Source organism: Orcinus orca, chromosome 7 (assembly GCF_937001465.1).
Source record: "Orcinus orca chromosome 7, mOrcOrc1.1, whole genome shotgun sequence".
Lineage (NCBI taxonomy): Eukaryota > Metazoa > Chordata > Mammalia > Artiodactyla > Delphinidae > Orcinus > Orcinus orca.
Window position 1 is genome coordinate 40,078,967 of NC_064565.1, and position 17,678 is coordinate 40,096,644.

A 17,678-nucleotide genomic window follows, 5' to 3' on the forward strand; every position below is an offset into this window, starting at 1 on the left:
TGGTAGGACAAAGCTGCCAGATGAGCTTTTGAAGCTGTTGCCACTGGTTAGAGCTACTGTACAGGAAACGTGACAGCGCTTCTCTCCGTATTGCCCTGGCAGAGATGATACAAAGGAAAAGGAGGTTTTGTGAACTGGTGCTCTCTTGGGCCTAGGGCTGTGTTTCACAGAGGCCCAGTTTCAAGTCTGAAGGTGTACAAGTCTACCTCTGTCACAGGGGGAAAACAGAGACCGTGACACTCTGCTTGAATTCTTCTCTGGAAATGAGGAAGTTCCACCTGATGTGTTCTTTCGAGGTCAAAATCTATCCTTCTGAAGTACAGACACCTGGAAGTATCTCAGGTCTTTACACAATTTCTCCTTCTCCCCTTTTTTATCTTTTTGTCCTGACATTTATAGGAATAAATGGAAAGTGATGCCTTGAGATTCTTGCCATAGAACAACCGTGCCAAACCCTTTGGGGGATTATGCGGTGAAAGATAGGAATCAAGTTTCTTCTTTCAAGGACCTGGCAGTTTAGCTGGGAGATAAGATCTGAACATATCAAATGTCAAAAATAGCAGGACAAAGGCATGTGCCAGAGGAAACATGGCATTAAATGCTTGGGAGTTTAAGGGAAGAATTGCAGTTTTGGGGGGTGAGGTGGCCAGTGACAGCATCCCGGGCTGGGGAGATGGCAGCAGCCCGACAGGTGGGCAAGGCGGGTGGCAGAGTGAAGGGAGCATATCTTCCAGTAAGTCACTCAGAGCAGAGGCATGGAGTGTACCCATGTGGGCTCAGTGGACAGGGGGAGACCTGAACTGGGTGTAGCAGAATATGCTGGGGAATAATAGGAGCAGGACAGGGGATCCAGGCTATTTTTGTGGGGCCTTGAACATCAGGTAAGGAGCGAGGACTAGCGCTGTAGACTGAGAAGACATAATTCCTTCTTGTCCAGCCACATTTGCCACGAACCATCAACATTTCCTCTGGGTTCTCTCCAGATTTTTTTTAGCAGTGAAAATAATGCTATTATTATTAGATTAAACTATAAAATGTGCCTACTGAAAACTACTGAGTAAGCCTACATTTTTTTTTTTCTGTTTATTATTAGTTTGTTTGAAGCAGCCGTAGGACTACCAACAGGCTTGGTAAGGGCAGCTCAGTAACTGCTGTGGGAAGATGTCCTGACTTTCTGGGACGTTCCTCATTTTCTGTTGGTTTATTTTGTGATCTATTTAACGAGGTTTTAGTTATCACGCGATGTGAAAACAACTGGTTGAAAGTGAAAAAACCATTTCGTGTAAATATTGAATTTTATCTCTGTGGAATAAGCTTGCATCCCAAATTGCTCAGGAGATTGACTGAATTTCAAGTTCCCTGTCACTCTGACTTTTGAAATGTGTGTTATGTAAGTACTTCCTCCTCCATTACATTGTTATTGACTTTGGCGCCTACAGATTCATGGGACCGTACTCCCTCCCGGAAGTGAGAATTTAAGATGCCCCCCAATAATGGACTGCCGTTGTTCACCTCCTCAACTTCCATTTAGTCTTCGGCCCCCTTATCCTTTGCGATAAACTTAATTTCATCAACTGCTCATTATAAATCAATGCAATTTTCTTGCCGCTGTGAACCAGAATGGTAAAGGATCTTGAAATCATATTCTGTGAGGGACCAGTTGAAGGAATTGGTGAAGGCAAATGAGAGTTGAATGTCCCGTGTTCAGGTCCACATGGTTTTTGCCTGTGACTTTTCTCTGTGCTGAGTGATTAAAAGCTCCTTGAGACAGGGACTGTCTAAGTGTTTATTAAGAGTCTGTAGAATTAAATGTCAAGTCAAAAACGTGCAGTTTTTTAAAAGGCTTGTTCTGTGGAGGATACCTAAGCCGCTAAGGATTTTATGTTCCTGCTTAATTATGAAGTGCAGATGCCTCCCTCAAAGGCAGAATCTTCACTGGAAATTATTGCTGGTATAAAGTCAGACCAAGAGAAATCTTGAGATAGAGGGACGCGTATCCTTTTAGTTCCAGCTTCTATGCTGTTCACTGTTTTTCTGTGAAAGTAAAGAAAAATCTGACCATGTCCCTTGGTGGCTCTTTCTATATTTGTTATGTGGTATAAGCAGGGAATATATGTGTAATCCCCAGTTCAACTGAAGACAAGCCCCGCGGTTACAGACTTTCAGGAAAGACTTCTTTATGTCGACTATTTTCAGCCCAAGCCCAGGCTGAGACAGACAGCGTTTTCATTGACTTTACTTAAGGGTGGATTTTTTTCTCTTTTAGGCAATGTTACACATAGGATATAGCCCTTCAGGGTTTCTGCCATTATACAGGGGTCTCTACACCCCATGAGGACCCAAGGCCTTGCATCTTCTTATCGTTTATCTATTAACCTTCCCCTCTCCCACCAGGGTAAAGAAGTCAGTACCTTCCTCAGTGTTGGCCCCTGGGATTTCCCTTACTTTCTGGAGAGTTCATTTGTACGTTTACAAAAGGTATTGGTTATACATTATCCAACACTTCTGCCTGCTGTGTAATGAGGTAGTGTTCAAGCGACCTATCTTGTCATATTGCTAAATGGAAATCTTAGACTTCCTCCTTTTTTATAAAGCAAAAAATTTTTAATTAAAATTTAACATGCATTCTGGAAAGTCCACAGATCATAAGTGCACAGCTTGTTGAATTTCCCCAGCCGGAACATGCAGTGTATCTGCCACTCATGTTAAGTCGTAGAACCCCAGAAGGCCACCGGGGTCCACCAGGCTTTACACCCCACCTCCCAAAGGTAATGCAACTGTGACTGCCATGCAGATTTCTATAAATGGAACCACACAGAATGTCCTCCTTTCTTTCCCACATTCTATATGTCAAATTCATCAGTGTTTTTTTGAGTCGCAAAGTCATTCTTTCTCCCAGAAGTACAGCAGATCATTTTATGAATATACCAAAATCCATCCATTCTGTTGATAGGCATTTGGATTGCTTCCATGCACAGCAGTCTTGTACATGTCTTTTGGTGCGGGGATATATGCATTTCTGCCAGGTCTATCCCAGGTCCCACACCCCGGATAGGCGGTACTCATGCTTTGCCTTTACTGGATTTTGTGTGTGTGTGTGTGATACGCGGGCCTCTCACTGTTGTGGCCCCTCCCGTTGTGGAGCACAGGCTCCGGACGCGCAGGCTCAGCAGCCATGGCTCACGGGCCCAGCCGCTCCACGACATGTGGGATCTTCCCGGACCGGGACACGAACCCGTGTCCCCTGCATCGGCAGGTGGACTCTCAACCACTGCGCCACCAGGGAAGCCCTCTTTACTGGATTTTGCCTAACAGTTTCCAGAGTTGCTCTACCAACTTGCAGTCTCCCCAGCAGTGCCTGAGAGTGCTGGTTGCTGCACAAGCTTGCCAACACGTAGTATGGACAGAAGCAATAAAAGCTAGAAGTAGGTGGAACGACGCTTTTAAAGCACTGAACGCATATAACTGCCAACGTAGAATTCTATACCTAGCCGGTCAGCTCCCCTCCTCTTCCACACTTCCCTTGTCTCCTGGCTTCCCTGCTCACTCTGCCTTCCTGTTTGTGACTCCCAATTCCCGCTAGACCGACAAAGGTTCTGCTTAGCTTCTCGGCCCCTCAGCAGGGCTTTCTGCCTGTCTTCTCAGCCTCTTCATGTGTGCAACTTCTGATCAGCAAGTGCCTCGAGGGCAGAACAGGTACAGGGTGTTGGGCTCAGCTTACCGTGTTGCTGGATTTGCTGGTATCTTGTTCTTCAAATCCTGTCTGCCTTGGTAGCTCACCTATGCTTTCATAAGATTTTTGTTGCTATTTTCATTTTATCCTACCATTTCTTGGTTCTTCTCAAGTGGCATTGGAATTCTCAGAATCACTCTTCAGTTAGAATTTTTCCAGCAACTTTTTAAACAAAAGTTCTTCTGTCAGCCTAAGCAAGATTTTGTTTGTACCTTGAGAGCATCTGACCTACTCTAATTCAGTGTTTTTTGTTTTTTTTTTTTGCGGTACGCGGGCCTCTCACTGTTGTGGCCTCTCCCGTTGCGGAGCACAGGCTCCGGACGCGCAGGCTCAGCAGCCATGGCCCACGGGCCCAGCCGCTCTGCAGCATGTGGGATCCTCCCGGACTGGGGTACGAACCCGTGTCCCCTACATCGGCAGGCGGACCCTCAACCACTGCGCCACCAGGGAAGCCCGAATTCAGTGTTTTTGACTAAGTATTTTCTGCTAACACAGTTGCCTCAGATAGGAAGCATCCATTTGATGCTTTTGCCTGTTGCTTTGATTTTAACTACTGTCCACCATAAAGTCCTGTCTATCCTCACTAGCTTTGCATCCTTTTCCAGCCACCTCCTTGGCCTTTGTCTGGAAATAAAAACATTGCTTTCTGAGTTTCAGTGATATGCTTTAAAAGAGAGATTCCTCAAGTGAGCCTGTCACCTGTCCTTAAGAGCTGTGGATGGTGTTTTTAAAAAAGAGAGAAGTATCTGTTTGGTGGTTTCTTCAAGAGATGCTGACTGCAGGGTAAAGGGGAGCAATTATGAGTCAATCTGGTTGATAAGTATTTATTTTTAATTTCTGCCTTGAGAAATTTCTTACTTGGGAAAGAAAAGAAAAAGCTAGGAACTACTAGTCACTCAGTATTATGGGAGATTTGTCCATTTTGTTAAATCTACTTCTAGGCCATTCATTCTCATTGCTGTGTGAGTATATGCCATAACTTATTTATTTATTCTACCATTGGGCATTTTTATAGTTTCCAAGGGTTTTTTTTTTTGTATAGAGAATTATTCTATGAACATTCTAGTACTTATCACTTTTGTTGGCTATATATGTAAGGGTGGAATTGCTGATTCCTAGAATATGCACAGGTTTAGATTTAGTAGATCCTGGCAAATAATTTTCCAAAGCAGTTATACTGTGTGAAAGTTGCACAACTGATTGAAATATAATATTATTTCACTTTCAAATTTGAAGAGATCACTCAAACTACAGAAATGGAAGAGGTGTTATAGATATCATAGAACTAAGTTAAAATGTTTTGATTTGGTTCAATCTTGAGTTGTAGAAGTCAGGTACATGTATTCTTCCCACCCATCCATCTCTATTCTTAATACATTAAGCACCTGCTATATTGTGCAAGGTCCTGTGCTGTATTTGGGGAGGAGGTTTGGTAGGGAAATGCAGACATGAACAAGACTGGACTTTATTCTCAAGAAGATTATAATCTTGAACAGTACATCTTAACTGGGAGTGATTTTGCCCCTCAGGGGACATTTACTAATATATGGAAACATTTTTGGTTGCCACAGTTGGGGCTGCTACTGGCATCTAGTGAGAAGAGGCCATAGATCCTGCTAAATATCCTACATTGTACAGGTCAGTCCCCCAAAACAGAACTAGCTAGCTCAAAGTGTCAGAAGTGCTGAGGATTTTTGGAAAGACAGAGCAGATGGATTTTTCTATTCTTCCTTCTAAGTACAACTAAATTCCTAAATATTATATATATGGAAAAAAAAAAAGACTCTGAAAGATGGAGAGAAAAAAGCAGACTAGCAAAGGACCTCAAGACCCAAGGAGGTGAGTTCTCTGGGTTTTCTTTTTGTCCCATATTTTCCAGACTTGGAGATGAAGAAGCTGGCAACCTGGAAATGCCACAAGTACCAAAAAAATAAATTCCAACGAAAGTTAGTCCTCCGTAGCCGAAGGACCAAGAAGTGGGTAGCCCAGAAAGACAGAAATCTTCTAGACAATAATCACTCTACTCCAGCCAAATACCACAGAAAAAAAAATTATAGGTCCCTCCCCGCAAGCTAACAAAGTCTTACACTTCCACACTCAACAGGCTGTGATGAGACACACCATCCTCTTCTGAGATGCTGTCAGAAAAAAGTGAATAGGAGAGACTTTTATCCCCCCTAGGTGGTAATGAGGCCTCCCCCATAGTGTCAGTAGAGACCAGGTCTGGGGCCTGGACTTCTGTCCTCATCCAGCAATAATGACATTGTTATCCCCCTCCCTGTTGGGGTTGTGTCAGAGGAGGCCTAGTGAAGAGTCAGGACTCCACTAGTGCCCAGTGGTAATGAGGCCACACACACACATCAGTAGAGTGGCATCAGTTGAGGCCATGTGGGGATCATTAACAAGGCACTCCTACCACTCTCAGCCAGCAAGGTATCATAGGAGGCCTAGTGAGGAGCTGGAAATCCCACTTCCATCGAGAAATAATTAGGAGAGCCCTCTCAGCTGTGAAAGGAGACAGAGTAGGGAACCTGGACTTGACTGCTACCTAGCAGTAATGAGGCAGCAGCCCCCCTTCCCCTACTGGGACTGTATCAGAGGACATTAGCTAAAACAGAAGGTTTAAATAAGATCCAGATGACTATACTACCCAAAGCAATCTACAGATTCAGTGCAATCCCTATCAAACTACCAATGGCATTTTTCACAGAACTAGAACAAAAAAATTTCACAATTTGTATGGAAACACAAAAGACCCCGAATAGCCAAAGCAATCTTGAAAAAGAAAAACAAAGCTGGAGGAATCAGACTCCCTGACTTCAGACTATATGACAAAGCTACATTAATCAAGACAGTATGGTACTGGCACAAAAATAGATATATAGGTAAATGGAACAGGATAGAAAGCCCAGAGATAAACCCATGCAAATATGGTCCCCTATCTTTGACAAAAGGAGGCAAGAATATACAATGGAGAAAAGACAGCCTCTTCAATAAGTGGTGCTGGGAAAACTGGACAGCTACATATAAAAAAATGAAATTAGAACACTCCCTAACACCGTACACAAAAATAAACTTAATATGGATTAAAGACCTAAATGTAAGCTCAGACACTATAAAACTCTTAGAGGAAAACATAGGCAGAATACTCTATGACATAAATCACAGCAAGATCCTTTTTGACCCACCTCCTAGAGAAATGGAAATAAAAACAAAAATAAACAAATGGGACCTAATGAAACTTAACAGCTTTTGCACAGCAAAGGAAACCTAAACAAGACGAAAAGACAACCCTCAGAATGGGAGAAAATATTTGCAAACGAAGCAACTGACAAAGGATTAATCTCCAAATAATACAAGCAGCTCATGCAGCTCAATATCCAAAAAAACACAACCCAATCCAAAAATGGGCAGAAGACCTAAATAGACATTTCTCCAAAGAAGATATACAGATTGCCAACAAACACATGAAAGGATGCTCAACATCACTAATCATTAGAGAAATGCAAATCAAAACTACAATGAGGTATCACCCCACAAGGGTCAAAATGACCATCATCAAAAGGTCTACAAATGATAAATGCTATAGAGGGTGTGGAGAAAAGGGAGCCCTCTTGCACTGTTGGTGGGAATGTAAATTGATACAGCCACTATGGAGAACAGTTTGGAGGTTCCTTAAAATACTAAAAATAGAGCTACCATATGACCCAGCAATCCCACTACTGGGCATATACCCTGAGAAAAACATAATTCAAAATGAGTCATGTACCACAATGTTCATTGCAGCTCTGTTTACAATAGCCAGGACATGGAAGCAACCTAAGTGTCCATCGACAGATGAATGGATGAAGAAGATGTGGCACATATATACAATGGAATATTACTCAGCCATAAAAAGAAACGAAATTGAGTTATTTGTAGTGAGGTGGATGGACCTAGAGACTGTTATACAAAGTGAAGTAAGTCAGAAATAGAAAAACAAATACCGTATGCTAACACATATACATGGAATCTAAAAAAAAAAAAAGGTTCTGAAGAACCTAGAGGCAGGACAGGAATGAAAACACAGACATAGAGAGTGGACTTGAGAACATGGGGAAGGGGAAAGGTAAGCTGGGATGAAGTGAGAGAGTGGCATGGACGTATATACACTACCAAATGTAAAATAGGTAGCTAGTGGGAAGCAGCCTCATAGCACAGGGAGATCAGCTTGGTGCTCTGTGACCAACGAGAGGGGTGGGATAGGGAGGGTAGGAGGGAGTCACAAGAGGGAGGGGATATGGGGATATAAGTATATATATAGCTGATTCACTTTGTTATACAGCAGAAACTAACACAACAATGTAAAGCAATTATACTCCAATAAAGGTGTTAAAAAAAAAAAAGATCCAGAATGTCATAACATAATACCAAAATGTCCAGGTTTCAATAAAAAAATCACTTGTTGTACCAGGAAGATCTCAAACAGAATGAAAAATTACAATTAATAGATACCAACGAGATAACTACAAAGATGTTAGAATTACCTAACAAATTTTTAAAACAACCATAATAAAAATGTTTCAATGAATAATTATAAACAAACTTGAAACAAATGAGAAATAAAGTCTAAGCAAGGAAATAGAAAATATAAAGAAGAACCAGATGGAAAGTTCAGAACTGTAAATACTGTAACTGAAGTTAACACTGAGTGGATGGGTTCAACAGTAGAGTGGAAGAGAGAGGAAAGAATCAGTGAACTGGAAGGTAGAACAATAGAAATTACCACTTCTGAACACCAGAGAGAAAATAGATTAAAAAATTTAAACAAAAACAAAAACAGAGCCTCAGCGATCTGTGGGAGTATAACAAAAGATTTAACACTGTGTCACTGGAGTCTCAGAAGAACAGAAAAAGTGCAGAGCTGAAAAAAGTACTCAAAGAACTTATGGATGAAACCTTCTAAATTTGGTAAAAGATGAAATCCTGCAGATTCAAGAAGGTGGGTGAACCCCAAAGAGGATAAAACTAAAGAAATCTACACAAAGACAGACACAGAAAGGAAATGATGAAAGAAGGAAACTTGGAGCAGCAGAAAGGAAGAAAAAACATGGTAAGCAAAAATATGTCTTTGACAATACGATTGTCTGTTTTCTCTTGAGTTTTCTAAATTATGTTTGATGGTTGAAGCAAAAATTGTAATGCTAATGTGGTTCTAAATGTATGTAGGGGATTGCTGAAGACAATTATATTACAAACAAGAGAAGGTAATAAGACATGAACAGAGGTGAGATTGCTATACTTCACTCGAACTGATAAAATGATGTCAGCAGACTATGATAAGTTATGCATATAATTTAATACCTGAGCAACCATGAAAAAACACACACAAAAGAAAAACTATACAAAGAGATACACCCCAAAACCCTATAGATAACTCAAAATGGAATTCTAGAAAATGTTCAAGTAGCCCACAGGAATGCCGGAAAAAGAAAATAGACAAAAAACAAACAACCCAAAATAGAACAAACAGAAAATTAAAATTAAAATGGCAGAATTAAGTGCTACATGTAAATAATTACATTAAATGTAAAAGTAAAAGGAATGGATTGGCAGAATACTAAAACACATGACCCAACTATATGCTATCTGCAAGAAACTCTGTGTGTGTGTATGTGTATGAATTTCATAAAAATTGTATTCTCCAATAGTTGATTAAGCTTTCTTACCCAGTTCTGATTCTAGTTGAATGCCAGTGAGTCTCACAGTAAAAGACTTTTGTTTCACAGCCTCTGGGAATTCCATGCAGTTGTGGAATATGAGATATAGAGGCTGAAAGTAAACTGGTAGAAATTCAAATCCATCTTTTATCTTTCAGATAAAAGTCTTTGAAATCCTTTTAGTGTGAAGTTATCAGCAGGCTTGATTCTCATATAACCTCATTACTAACTCAAGGATTATTCAAAATGCATGGCAAGCAGGGCTCTGGGGCTGAAACTCAGTTTTTATCAATCCTACCACCAGTGATAAGCCACATGTGGTCCACCTAGTTCTGCTTGGGAAATTCTGCCTGCTTGCCCCGTCCTCTCACCCCGCCTTGGAGATCACAATACAAATTCAAGGCTTTCGTAAGTTATCCACTAAAGAAAGCTGCTCAACCTTGAGCATTTCCAAAACTTATTGAACCACAGAACCCTTTTCCACGTTAACATTTCACAACTCACCTCGGGGTTTTGCGAGGTAAGAATGGATATTTTCAAGTGATTGCTGCTTCAGATCTGAGGTCTTTACTGCTGCAAGTAATGGGGTACTCTCAATATATCTTTGCTCTATGGATTGGACTTGGTGAAGTGTAAGAAAAAATTCTTATCCAGTCTCATCACTGATCACCATTTTTGCCCCGGAATGGCAAGAATTGGCTTACTAGGTATTGGGCTTTTGCATATCATCTTGAAAAAAACAAAAACAGGTTCATCAATTGTTTCTACTTTCACATAATGGAATAAGCTTCCAGTTCGTAAATTAAAAGAGCGTTTGTTATGGACATAAAAGTATGAACAAAAAATGGTTCTATCATGTTCACCAATTGTTATTTTAAGGCTTATCCTTAAAACAAGATAATTCAATACTTGAGGGACAAACCTAATTTCCAAAACTGAAACCATGGAATGATTTACTTATTCCATAAATGTATGATCTTATCTGCTCAGATTTACACTCGGAGCAATAAAACCTCTGGCAGCTGCTCCAGCTGCGGGAAGAGGAGACAGGAGATAAGAACGTGGCTTTCTTGAATGTCTGAAGTGGGAGTGGGGCTAAGAAAGGCGTCCCTAGCATGGCCATTAACATCCAAGTCTGATACTAAAGAAGTAAACCAGTCCTCTCTGAAAGATGTGGTAAAGCTCTCAGGGCACTGGCCTCCAGTTGTTAAACCCCGCTAAAGTCTTAAAAAATAAATAAATAAATCATGCCATCTCCTCTTCATCAGAAAAACAACCACTCCAATTTTGAAATATTTTCGAGCCTTGGGAGAATCATTGCCAGGTGCAAAACTTTCAGGTTTTCTTGTGAGCTCATAGGGTGACCTTACTTTTACCCCACTCCAAAGAGCCCCCAGGATCTTAAGCAAGCTAGGAACTGCCCTCACCTGATCCCAAGTGATGAAATTCTGGTCGGGGGGCAGTGTGGAGACAGCGTTTAGGGGAGGGCATTGACACAGACTCAGTTCAGGTACACATACCAATGTTGGGCAAGTCTTCGCCCTTAGCGAGACTCAGGCCACTCAGGTTCTGTCAGGTGGGGATGTCTAGGAAGAATATTAAAACCCCTGATTTTCATGACTCCCAAGATGTGTCTGTGTGGTCTGTATTAGCTCATTCTCAGGGCCGAAAATCCCTGAGCTTTCTTCTCTTGATGTTAGTACTTTGGTGAGGGGAATTTTTATTGCCTAATAAATAATATCATAGAAGGTCATAATTCCATATTAGCCACGAAATATCCAAAATGTATAAAGCATGAAAAGTTCAGCCCAAGATATGGATGAAAAACACCTCAATGACATTTCTTAAGAATTATTCTTTTTGGGCTTCCCTGGTGGCGCAGTGGTTGAGAGTCCGCCTGCCGAGGCAGGGGACACGGGTTCATGCCCCGGTCCGGGAAGATCCCACATGCCATGGAGCGGCTGGGCCTGTGAGCCATGGCTGCTGGGCCTGTGTGTCCAGAGCCTGTGCTCCGCAACGGGAGAGGCCACAACAGTGAGAGGCCCGCGTACCGCAAAAAAAAAAAAAGAATTATTCTTTTTTTTGTTTTCAATCTAAAAGTGGAGCAGGAACTTTCTCCTAAATCCCAGACTTAGAAAGCTGATACCACCTGGAGGCCTTAAAGAATTACACTGACAAAACCATTTTTCTTTAAATTGCAAGTTAAGAAATTCTCCATAGAATCTTGGAAGAAATCTCAAGTTTTCAGACTCCTAAGCTTAGAGGGACTCTAGAAACTCACTTCATGGTCTTCGTCTGCCTTTTTGGAAAGATACTGAAATCACGCTGGGGAGAGATGGTGAGACTCCTCAATCGGGAATACCTTTCTTGTTGGGTTAGTTTTCTCCTGTCATGAATTGTAGGATCCAGCTATGCTCATAGGCAAGAAGTTCTCTTTTGGATAAAGTCATTTTCTCCAGATACAATGAATCTATTTTTAATCATTCTGTCTTACTTGGAAATAGCTGTTTCCCAGTCGTGTGTGTGAGCACACACACACACTTGGACACACACACACACACACACACACCAGTATCCCCTATAGTCTTTTCTCAATTTGAAGATCTTTGTTACCTGCCTTACTTTTTTTCTTTTAACCTTGTGTTCTTTGAATGTTTTCACCCCTTCGTCTTCCTGAAAATTACTATGACTCTCACATCCTCAATCATCGCTCCAAACCTCTCCTCCCCTAAAAATAAAAATCAACACAGTGGCAAAATTTGTTGGAAGGCAAAGACTAATACCACTGGGTCTTGGTTTATGGAGATTTATGGGCAGAGAGACCAGTATTCTTCAGAAGGCCTCCTTTCTACCACGGTGAAGTGGATCTCTCCAAGGAGATCTTTGGGACCAGATATCAACTTAACACAGTATATGTTCCAGATGCTGTTAGATCCTAGTGTCGACACACCTGTTTCCCTTTCAAGCAGATTGGGCTAACATTTCTCGTCTCAATTAAAACAAATTTTCTCTGTTGACAGAGACTAGATACTGCTACACTCAGCACACCATGGAAGTCACAGGAAACAGCATCTCTGTCACCAAGCGCTGCGTTCCGCTGGAAGACTGCTTGTCCACGGGCTGCAGAGACTCCGAGCATGAAGGCCACAAGGTCTGGCAACAAAGCAAGTGACAGGACAGCATAGTCAGGCTTCCTCCTCTCCAGATGCCCACCAGGGTTCACGAGCCAATCCTTACTCCCTGACGTAGGCTGGCTTTTGACTGTCTTTATACCGTTATGACAAGATGCTCCCTTTCCTGTTGGCGCTAAAGGAATAAAAATTTATACTAGGGCACAGGACAACTGGTATAAATTATGTAAACACAAGACCAAGAGGGTATTGGAATTACTGTAAGCCCTTTCTTCACTCAGAAGAAAGTAATAAAGTTACCAAAAGGGACAGGAGCAAGGGGCCAGTTATGCCCTCATGGTAGAGCATTGCAGATGTACTAACAGTTCAGTCAGCTGAAGATGGCCAAGGCAATTTAGCTTTGATAACTTTCTGTAAAGCGGGGTTCATATCTCTATTGGGATGCTGATTTGGGGAGGGTATCCATTGGCTCCTGAGTCATTTGAGCAGGTGACAAGAGGACCATCTCCTTGTGGGATGCCTCCCTCTGGTGCCTGGTCAGAAGCACTCAGTGTAAAACAAACTTAGAAGGCAGCCTTGCCTTCTATGGAGAAGGAGAATATAGAGACTCAGAGAAAGGCAGCCTGACTCATGGTTGGAGTGGGGGATGCTCCTGCCTCTCTCGCCCGTCGTTCCGAGCTGGCTGCACCTGTGATCTTGTATATCAGCCCTTGACCTTTTTTTGGAGGCTGCCCACTTCTCCCCATCAGGCTGCCTTCCTGGTGGTTGGGGGCAACTCCCACTCTTACTGTTAGTAGGGGCTTCTTTCTCTTAAGAAGACACCCAATTTTCAAGTAACTTGTCGAAAACACAAAGAATTAATTTTTTTCAGTTTTACTGAGAAATAATTGTCATACATAATAAGTGAAATATGAAAGGTAATCCCAAGGGTTTTACTTGACCTACCCCCTCCCCCAGCTAAGCTTGGCTCTCAGGTTATAGTGGCTACTTTAGCAAAGTGGAAGCTATAGATCAGAGAAGTGATGTCATGGGCTCAGGCGATACAGCTAGTAACAGAGACAGAATCCAGAGTCACTTCTGACCTCTAGTTTCTCTCCTCAACATTATAATGTCGTCTTAGTCCATGTCAACTGTGACCAGACTCAGACCTCTGCAGGATGACTGTATAGGATATTAAGCATCATAGAGTTTTTAGAACATTACTGTGCCTATGAATCACTTGGGGATCTTGTTCAAACGCACATTCTAAATGCCTCAATTTGGTGCAAGTTTTGAGATTCTGCATTTCTAATAAATTCCCAGTTGAAGCTGAAGCTACTGTACGTTGTGTAGCCAAGGCCTAAAATAATTTCTGTCTATAACCCTTTGGGGTTTATTTTTTTCTTATGATGCGTGAGGAAAGCATTATAAAGCAGGTGTAATTGCGTAAATGAAAACCCTTCAAACTTTAACTCACCCACTGGAATGGAGCTAATTATGCAGACAATTCTAATGAAAGTAAATACTTAAGTTTAAATTCACTGCGTTGTAGCCACTTCACTTTCACTGTGAAAACTTGGCAAATGAACGTTTACCATGAGAGTGTCTCTGAGAAAGGTAAGTATTACAATTCCCATTTCATAGATGGAAGAGCTGAGACCTAGGAAGACTGTAAAACTGTGTAATAACCACATGGTAGGATGTCAAAAACAGAATGCACATTCCTAGAATTTAGTCTGGGGGACAGGGGTTTATTGTGATAAACCAGGTGAAATTTCATCCCACCCCCTTAAATGCAGGGTTGGTGTCTCCTTTGTAAACCAGGTAACTCTCATTTGAGTTTTGCTGTGAGGGAGACAATTCCTTCAAAAATCTCTGGCCCCCTCCCAGACCTGCCAGCTTCTCATCACCCTTCTTTTTCTCTTCCTTTCTTTCAGGTCTGCACTTCTTGTTGTGAAGGAAATATCTGTAACTTGCCGCTCCCCCGAAATGAAAGTGATGCCACATTTACCACGACGTCACCCATAAATCAGACATATGGGCACCGAGGCTGCATGTCCGTGATAGTGTCCTGCTTGTGGGTGTGGTTGGGACTCACGTTATAGCAGCTCAAAGGCACCATGTGTCGTAACGATCCATGGGGACCTGGAGGGTCCATAGTCATGCATGAGGCATTGGCCTGACAGTAGTCACACTTGTGAAACCGTAACACTCACGGATGTCTTCACAGCCAAGCACTTCCACTTACCACGGGGAACAAGCATTGCTCCAATGTAGTCATTTCAAGTCCAAGACCTCATCAAAGCAGCCTGCCCCCAAAACAGTCCCTGGGTTCTATACCATAAACCTTTGTTTCCCCTCCAAAAAATAGCTCTGCATTTACTGAGATTTGGGGCTTTTAGTTTGGAATACATGCGCGAGCCACAGGAGGTCCTGCAGCCCTCTGAGATGTTAGGCATATGTTATATGGACACGTGTAGATCTGTGTTCTTCAGCAGAAAGGTCAATGACCCCTGGTTTGAGTGGTCCAGTCATGAATTCATTTATAGCTTTAGAGTTTTAAAACTTTGATTCCCAAATGAATGGACTATTTCCTTGGAGAGTCTGACCAAGTCCCTAGAAAACTAGTAAGCAGTTTGTCCAATTTAATTGTCCCAGTACTCTTCTCCCAATGGCGGGACTCATGGGACATAAAAAAAAAAAGGCAATCATAAAAGTTTTTTTGTATGGGAGGAGAGGTGGCTGGAGAAGGATTTTTCCCAACTTAATGGAACTAGCACCCTTAAGGTGACTGTTTATCCCTTCATATAATTGGTGAGATTGGCCTTGATTTGGCACCTAACTGTGCTCCATGAAATCCTGGATGCTACCTGGACCCATAGGTATCCAAAGAGGCTGACAGCAGTATGGGGCTATTTCCTCCAGCCATGAGGTTCTATTCAGGCATAGCTAATTGAGACAGAGAGAGGATTTCAAAACGAAAGGCAGATGTGCGGGGTTGATCCGAGTTCGTTGTGAGGGCGCAGTGAGTGTCTCTGCCAAACCTTTCATCTGCAGTTTACACTGCCCCAGAGCCTTCTTTGTTCTCCCTCTTCCAGATCCCCAGTGACTTCAGGGAGAAGGCTCTGCATTAAGTTGTCTCAAGATTGATAAGAAAAGAAGATGTAATATCTTAGGATGAGAAGTAGGTGGACCACTGGAGTGATGGTGAGACTAGTAAAGAGACCCAGTAAGATGTTTTTATTTTTTGCAGATGATTGCTTTTGAAGTAAATGGTAAAACTTTCACCATCTTCCTATATTTTTGGCACCTCCAATTTTTTCTTCTTCCTTATAAATCATTTATACAATATTTATTTTTGTATGGCATAACTAGAGACTAAAATATATTGTAAAAGATTCTTTATTCTGAACAAAACGATCGAATTAGAATACATATTTTTCAACAGTGGTAGAGCTTGTAATATATGTTTGTTGAAAGTTATCTATAATACTTGCACCAGTGTTGAAAAAACTTAATTTATGTTGTGAGTAGGAGTAACGTGTTGGCCTCAAGGTTTTTGCTCGTGGTTTTCTCAGTGGTATTGTCCCAGAAGTATTCGGGTGGTGACCATCACTGGTATGAGTTTCTCTGCAGGGTTAGGGGGTGTATTTCCATGAACTTCGGTGGAGTCGTTGCTGCTCAGGAGGCCAGTGTTGTCAGGGTCCATCTGCCCTGCAGAGGAAAATGTCTCAGGCTCATAAAATGAGCCCCCCTCAGGGACCCAATGTGAACTGACGGCAGAAACTCTGAAACAAAATCATCTAAATTGCATCAAAAAACCTTAATTCAGAGTTTGGTAGGTTTATCAATATGTTGCTTACAACTGGGGCAGGGGACGTAGAGGGAGAGAGAAAGCAAGACATTTACTAAGCACCTCTTATGTGCCAGACGCCACAGTAAGCACTTTACATGAGTCGGGTCATGTAATCCCTGCAAGAACCCTGTAAGGAACGTTACTAGTATTTACACGTTACAGATGAAGGTACTGAGGCTCTAAGAAGTAACATGAAGCCTTTCCTTCCAGTTTAGGTTATATGGGATGAGGTGGGATGGAAGAGGAAGGGAAGGTGGAATTGCCATCCCTAGGAGGACTTCCAGGCCTGACATCATGGGAATTTGTCCATTTTATCATGTGGAGTTTGTCTAGTCCTACTTCTATAGGATGCCATTTGTGTGTGTCCCCAGTGTTTTCTCTTTGTGGGGGGGGGGGTGTGGGTATGGCTTTCTCATTCATTCCTTTTGCTGTCAAAGAGGAGGCAGGTTGATCTTCCATCTGAAGATGCCATAAGACAATGACAACTTGATGTATATACCTACAAATACATTTTTGTGCATGGGTCACTCTCCATTGACACCTTCCAAGTACTGCATGTGATTAAAATAAGAGATAAAGTCCAAATCTTGGTTCTTAATGAGAAGGCACCACTCCAAAGCCTCCCTGGTGGTGTGTAGGGACCAGATCCACAATGGTGCAGACTCATCTGCCACCCAGGGGGGTCACTGTAAATTCCACACAGATGTGGCTGCATGCACCCCATGTACCTGTCAGAATGGCTGGTGTTTCATTCTCTTCAAAGAAAGTGGTTTGCTCACCATTCCCAGCCTCAAGGAGCCAAGGAAGGGCCATTCATGTGGAAGGCCCAGGACTAGTCATCCATCTGACTTTTCTACCGCATTAAGCCTTCCATTAAATCCCACGGTTGGTGACAGCTTGAAGTGCAAAGAGCCGCGATGTGTATATCAACCTGTGTGCCATTTATTTATTTTTAGACTCCCCACAGCGTTCATGTCAATATGGGATTAATGCCTAAATTTTGTAAATATTGTACATTTTGTAAATCAATGAATAAAGGTTTTAAGTGTATCTCACGGGGCTCCTCCCTGCAAATGCACATGCTAGTCAGTGATTAAGGCATCCCGGTTATGTACAAGGCATTGATTGGGTTTAGTGTCAAAGGGAACTTCCTTCCAGGAGCTCACCTTTTCATTGTATAGACAAGAAATACATGCATGAAAAGACACAAGACAATTCGCCCATGCCAAATGATTCATGCAGACAGTAAGTGCTGCAGAAAATCAAAGAAGGAAAGATTA

General features: G+C 42.1%; 1 protein-coding gene across 2 annotated transcripts in view; it reads left to right on the forward strand.

Annotated features, from left to right (window-relative positions):
• LYPD6 (LY6/PLAUR domain containing 6) overlaps positions 1–17,448 on the forward strand; it is a 110,657-nt gene extending 93,209 nt beyond the window's left edge. For both annotated transcript variants that reach the window (XM_004276819.3, XM_049712496.1), the window contains 2 exons: positions 12,453–12,583; positions 14,480–17,448. In XM_004276819.3, the coding sequence (XP_004276867.1) occupies positions 12,453–12,583; positions 14,480–14,647 (299 nt within the window). In that variant the 3' untranslated portion in view covers positions 14,648–17,448. The remainder of the gene's footprint in view (positions 1–12,452; positions 12,584–14,479) is intronic.
• Positions 17,449–17,678: the final 230 nt, after the last annotated feature.